The 7171-nt window shown below is 39.0% G+C and overlaps 1 protein-coding gene across 1 annotated transcript in view; it reads right to left on the reverse strand.

Moving 5' to 3' along the window:
• The window catches only part of LOC132895996 (matrix-remodeling-associated protein 5-like), a 47080-nt gene extending 45214 nt beyond the window's left edge, over positions 1-1866 (reverse strand). The window contains exon 1 of the mRNA XM_060936726.1: positions 1658-1866. Coding sequence (XP_060792709.1) covers positions 1658-1866 — 209 coding nt within the window. The remainder of the gene's footprint in view (positions 1-1657) is intronic.
• Positions 1867-7171: the final 5305 nt, after the last annotated feature.

Genomic DNA, 7171 nt, shown 5'->3' on the forward strand with positions numbered 1-7171 from the left:
AACCTTGCGTCAACAATGATACCACACACAAGAAAAAAAACAGTCAGGCTACTCAACAACCAACCTGGCAGCAGCAGTCGTTGTCATATCGGTTTATTTTATCTTTGATGTAAACACAACACTTCGGATATGCAAATGCTTCCCGTTACACACGATTGCTATGTCAGTAAACATCATTTTGCCAATATTTTAGAGACCCCCCAACATTTCCCAAATCATGTTTTCAAGGGATCTCATGTCTGTTTCAGGGGATCTCGGATCCCCCGAGTACCCCCGTAGTTCGAACACTGGTTGTCCTGATTTAGACTGGTGTTTTGTTTTTGTTTTTTTTGGGGGGGGGGGGGGGGGGTTGCGCGATGTTGCACCCGGGTCCAGATTAGGGCAGAACCGGCCCTGGCTACATTTCAGGTGTAGTTTGTTTTATGTACTTGCATAGATGTGTACTTGGTCTTCCAATATGGCGACTACCGAAATCTCGCGGCGCGGTGACGTCATGCGGGATCCCTCTATATATATATAGTGTGTGTGTGATGTGTGTGTGTATATATAAAATATATATGTATGTGTGTGTGTGTGTCATATTTTTCATATGAGCTACATCCAGGACATGGAGAAACAAAACCATCACATAAATCTCTATATGTCACTCATAAGGAAATCGATGAATTGTTTTGATAAATTTGGGTACTTTTTGTTTATTAACGTGTCTGTATAATACAAAGAAAATCACACATTGGCTTGAAGATATGAAGTTTATCTTCTTGTGTTGAAAACACATTTTTCATACAAGATACATTGCGGATCTGAGTGACATATTTAAATAATATTGGCTGGCTTTTTCTCGTGGTATATCAGATATATTCCATTCAGCTAGCATGATATTGAATGAGTCAAAGATGAGATCAATATCATGCTAGCTGAATGGAATATATCTAATATACCACGAAAAAAAGCCATTTATTATTATTATTATTATTATTATTATTATTATTATTATTAATAATAATATTGGCTGGCTTTTTTTCGTGGTATGGCCGATATATTCCATTCAGCGAGCATGATATTGAATGAGTCGAAGATGAGTTCAGTATCATACTAGCTGAAATGGAATATATCTGATGTACCACAAAAATAGCCATTATTATTATTATTATTATTATTATTATTATTATTATTATTATTATTATTATACATTCCATTCAGGTATTCAACTCTTTCAAATATAAAATATATATTTTTTATATTTATATATAAAGAACATTACACAGTGGTGCAAAGATATGAAGTTTATCTTCTTGTGTTGAAAAATAATTCACTTGTTTGCTTCACTCACTCGTGATATGTTCACCACTTGAAGATAAACTTCATATCTTCACACACCATAGAGGATCTTCATCTTCACATAGAGGGTATTACATGAATATCCTCTTATGTAATTATTGGCAAATTGGTATCATATGAGAAGAATAAAACAGTTTGAGACCTACTGTTATAAGAAAATAATCAACTTCTGGGTGTTAAGAGTAACACCCTGTCTGGGGTTATTTTCCTGTAACTGCACACCCCCAAGGCTTTTATTTCTTATTTATTCTAAGAATGAAAAATTGTCACAATAAAATCAGTTCTGGCAAGGAGTCCTCACAGAGTTGGCCCTTACCCAAGGTTCATGCGCCGAACTAATCTTGGCACTTTGGAGGGGATGAGGGTGAGCGAGCGGAAAGTGCAGTGCACTTCAGAGGGGACGTAACAGGCACAAGGACGAGGGCAGGACATGGCAACATTCGGAAACATGGCAAGTAACGTCAGCATCACCAATATACATCGGACCACCGCTCCCATCCTTCTTTGTCTTTCCAGTGGCTTCATGCTAGACACTGTGAAAGAGAGAGAGCATATCAACTGCACAATTATTAGCACTCTTATTTTAAAACCAAAATTTTTAAAAATAAAATACATTTTCTGTTTTATTTTTTACCTCCCAGAAATGTATTGAAAAATGATCTGGTTAATATGAAATACCATGTTTTGATGTGATAAAATATATCACAGTACACTATTCTGGGATGAGCTGGATCACGATACATTTTTATTCCATTTATTAAATATAGAAACTACAGACTGGAAAAGTTGATGTTAGAATTTTGTTCATCATTACAACTGATTTTTTTTAAATTATTATTATTATTATTATTATTATTATTATTATTATTATTATTATTATTATTTACCCCGTGGCCGGCGAGGGCCTTTCTGTGTGGAGTTTGCATGTTCTGCCCGTGTCCGCGTGGGTTCCTCCGGGTGCTCCGGTTTCCCCCACAGTCCAAAGATGTTCAGGTTAGGTTAACTGGTGACTCTAAATTGACTATAGGTGTGAATGTGAGTGTGAATTGTGTCTATGTGCCAGCCCTGTGATGACCTGGCGACTTGTCCAGGGTGTACCCCACCTTTCGCCCGTAGTCAGCTGGGATAGGCTCCAGCTTGCCTGCGACCCTGTAGAACAGGATAAAGCGGCTAGAGATAATGAGATTATTAATAGTAATAATAATAATAATAATAATATAAATAAATAAATAAAAGGCATGTGTGTAGTATCCTGGAGGGAAAACCCTTCAGATGCTCATAGTTTGCCATTTTGACATTCCAGGCATCAGCAATGTTCAAAACTGTTTGTTTATAAGATTTTAGGGAACATTTCATCTGTCACGTGCCTGCAGCGTGCAGTGAGCAGCACAGCACAATCAGCAGGATCAGAGCTCATCACTTTACCTGTAATTACACTTTCTACCACTAGGGATCCCAGAATGCACATGGTCAGTGTGTGTCAATATACACTCAGCGCCCACTTTATTAGGAACACCGGCACGGTCTGCCAATTATGTGGCAGCAGTACAGTGCATACGGTCATGCAGATACACGTCAAGAGGCATGAAGTCTGATTTTGGTTTTATTTGAGTACAAGTCCAATCACACAAGTCTGATCATATGATTCCAGTCATACGAGTCTGATCATATCAGTCCAGTCACACAAGTCTGATCATATCAGTCCAGTCATATGAGTCTGATCACATGAGTCAAATCACAGGAGCCTGATCATATGAATCCAATCACACAAGTCTGATCAAATGAGTCCATCACACGAATCTGACCATATGAGCCCAATCACACAATTCTGATCAAATGAGTCCAATTTGAGTTTCAGCAGTGACACTTGGTGAAAGAAAGCAGGTTCTCTGTGAGCTTCTGGAGCTGACTGTTGTTGCAAACATGATGCAGAAAGAAAGTAAGTAATTAATTCACAAATGATAAAATTGTAACTAAGGCTTACATTTTCAGAGTAGCAAAATTAGGGATCCACAGATAGATAGATAGATAGATAGATAGATAGATAGATAGATAGATAGATAGATAGATAGATAGATAGATAGAGTAATTTTGCAGACGTACTACTGAAGTAATGGCAGTATTTTACCTTTAGGAGTCTGCAGTGAGTCAGTTCTGCTGTCTACAGAAGTACATGAACTTCTTCATTACAGTACTATTCACTCATCACCAGCTTCTCTCTTTTACTCCAGAACCAGACATTTAGAATAAGATGATATTAAATACCGAGCTGTGACAGAGTCAGAGCGGGGTGTCCCTCCAACTGCACCGTGACAAAAACAGAAATAAAATAAAAATAAAGACCCGATTTCAGTTTAATAAAAATGAATTATTTCATGCGCGTCCCGGATATTCCTCCTCTGAACTGCGCGGACTTTGCCGGCGGATAAACGGCGAGTTTGAAAGGCTCGAGCGCGGCGAGGAGACGATACAAGGGCGCGCATGCGTCTGGTCTGAGACGTGATCCCCGCGCGCACCATCTCCGAGTAACAACTAAGAGGCTTCAGGAGAGAGAGCCACTGCTCCTTCTCAAACTCTATGACATTGATAACATAAAAAGATACAAGACGTAAAATCTCACAGTTACAGTTTCCTTAAATTTTTATTTAAAGATGATTGATATAGAAGAAGAAGAAACCTTTATTTGTCACATGCACACTTTCAAGCACAGTGAAATTCATCCTCTGCATTTAACCTATCTGAAGCAGTGAACACACACACAGAGCAGTGGGCAGCCACACCAGAGCGCCCAGGGAGCAGTCAGTGGTCAGGTACCTTGCTCAAGGGCACCTCAGCCCAAGGCCACCCCACGTCAACCTAACTGCATGTCTTTTGGATTGTGGGGGAAACCGGAGCACCCGGAGGAAACCCACGCAGACACGAGGAGAACATGCAAACTCCACACAGAAAGGCCCTCGCTGGCTGCTGGGTTCGAACCCAGAAGCTTCTTGCTGTGAGGCAACTGTGCTAATCACTACACCACCGTGCCATGTGTCAGCACATTGAGGTAACTTTAAAGTTTCCAACATCTTTATATAATTAGATATGCTATTTACTACTAGAGTAGAGTGGGGGAAAAAGCCCCCCTTAAGGAAAATTCAGTTTTTCTCCAAGTTGAAATGAACCATGTGTTTAGTTTTAATCATACTGTATTTTTTTTTACAACAGTGACATGAACAATAACGCCACCTAAAGTTTGCCTAAAGTTAATACTTTTTTTTTTTTTAACAAAAACAAGCATTGTGCCAAGGGGGCCTTTTACCCCCCCAGTGGGGTAAAAGGCCCCCTGAGGTGGGGCAATAGGCCCCCTCACTCAAAAAAAGCTGTTTGTATAGCAAAAGTGTTTACTTAAGCCTATAATGTGAAAGAAACAAGAAAATATCCCTGAATTAATGAATAGATGCATTATTTTATTATATTTCGCATTTTAATTTCAATTTTTTTTATTTCAATTATTTTTAATATTAAGTTCAAATTACTTGCTTTACTCAACCAGGTAAGTGAGATGTTATTAAAAACTATGTATCTGCTATTCAGAAATGTATGAAATACAGTAATTATGATAAAAGGAAATGATGCCCCCTGGGGGCCATTTACCCCGCCATTAAGGGGGCGTTTTACCCCACAGACTACACTTTTACAAAAAAGGGCCTTACTTTCAAAATGTGATTCAACTTTTTATACCTAATGTATTTTTTTTAACATACTGACTTGTCTACTCATACCACATACACAGCTGTGATATCTGATGAAATAGCAGCTATCTAAATACAGTTTTACTGATATCTGAAAATTATATCATTTACCATGAAATTTGATTTCTCTCCGCTGCGTTGCTGATATGCGATCCACAGTGGATATTTGTATATCCCCGTTGTCAAGCCAGTCCATCGCAACAATAGAAATGTAACTTTGCGCCATCTGGTGGTTATTTTGGGTAAAACAGGCCGGGGGCATATTACCCCACGGGGGTGTATTACCCCACTCTACTCTACTACTACTACTACTACTACTACTAATAATAATAATAATAATATCATGATAGCCTACACTTTTGTAATTATCTACACCGATCAGCTATAACATAATGACCACTGACAGGTGAAGAAGTGAATAACATTATCTCATTACAATGGCACCTGTCAAGGGGTGGGATATATGAGGTAGCAAGAGAACAGTCAGTTCTTGAAGGTGATGTGTTGGAAGCAGGAAAAATGGGCAAGCGTGAGGATCTGAGTGACTCTGACAAGGGCCAAATTGTGATGGCTAGATGACTGGGTCTGAGACTACGTTCAGACTGCACCCTGAAACGACCCATATCCAATTTTTTTTGCCCATATGCGACCTGTATCTGATTTGTTATTGACAATCTGAACGACACAGATCCGATTTTTTCACATGCGACCCAGGCCGCTTGGATATGTGGTCCTAATTCCAATGCATATCCGATATTTTCACATGCGACTGCAGTCTGACCGGACAGGTCGCATTCATGCGACCTACACGTCATCAACAAGAGACAAACGTCACTACTCTGCGTTGGCTAATCCCACCTCTTTGGTGGAAAACAACAACATTTGTACAGTTTTCAGAATTTAAATAGACTTTTATAGAATTGATCAAGCTAATGGTGGATTTGGTAGGGACCTGGATGTTGATCTGTTAGCCTGATTAAATAAAAGTTTCTATAACTGATTTATAACTTAAACCATCCTGTATTACAAGATTATAAAATTGTTCTGGAAATTTCCAGTAATTTGACACCTTCGGTCTCATTAGCTGCCGCCACAAAAACCACATCGCCAGGTCTCGCCTCATCTCCATAGCAAACTGCACTGGTGTTTCTGCACCTTGAGCCAGCGCTGAGAGAAGTTGCAGAATTCAGCTGGCTATAAACAATCTAAATAAATATTTATAAAAATGTAGAAAAAGTTTATTAATATGACGAAATAAATATGTGCAAATTATTAAGCCTGAATTAAGAGTTTGGTAATACAGCGGCCGTATCCCAAATGACTGCCTACTGAAGCTCGAGTGCACTATATAGAGTTTAAAAATCCATTACTTCCTAGTAACATGTAGTGCACTTATATAGAAATTAGAGAGACATTTAGGAGTCAACCCTCGTTACCAGGCTACATGTTTTCATTTCAGTTCAGAAACAAAAACACACACGAGACCTCACACTTTAACACTAACCAGATAATTAAACAAACAAACAAACAAACAAAAAAAGAAATCATTAAACATGAGTGCGCGCTTTTTTTTTTTTTGTTTACGTGTTACGTAGATGTGCTTATTACGTGTCAATTTGCGCATGCGGGACACTTTTGGGTCGTTTTCCGTTCATATTGGAGATCGCATACAAGTCTCATATAATTGGTAATGTGAACGGCCTAACAAAAAAATCGGATTTCACAACAAATCGGATATGGGTCGTTTCAGGTTGCAGTCTGAACGTAGTGTGAGAATCTCCAAAATGGTACATCTTGTGGGGTGTTCCCAGGATGTAGTGGTTAGTACCTACCAAAAGTGGTCCAAGGAACGACAACCAGTGAACCGGCAACAGAGTCATGGTTGTTGAAGGCTCATTGATTTGCATGGGGCATGAAGGCCAGTCCCACAGAACAGCTGTAGCACAAACTGCTGAAAAAGTTAATGCTGACACTTTTCTGTTTTAGACAGCATTAATTTTTTCAGCAGTTTGTGCTACAGTATCTCTTCTGTGGGATTTGACCATATGGGCTAGTTATTCACTTCACCTGTCAGTGGTCATAATGTTATGGCTGAT

The sequence above is a fragment of the Neoarius graeffei genome, chromosome 13 (assembly GCF_027579695.1).
Source record: "Neoarius graeffei isolate fNeoGra1 chromosome 13, fNeoGra1.pri, whole genome shotgun sequence".
Taxonomy (NCBI): domain Eukaryota; kingdom Metazoa; phylum Chordata; class Actinopteri; order Siluriformes; family Ariidae; genus Neoarius; species Neoarius graeffei.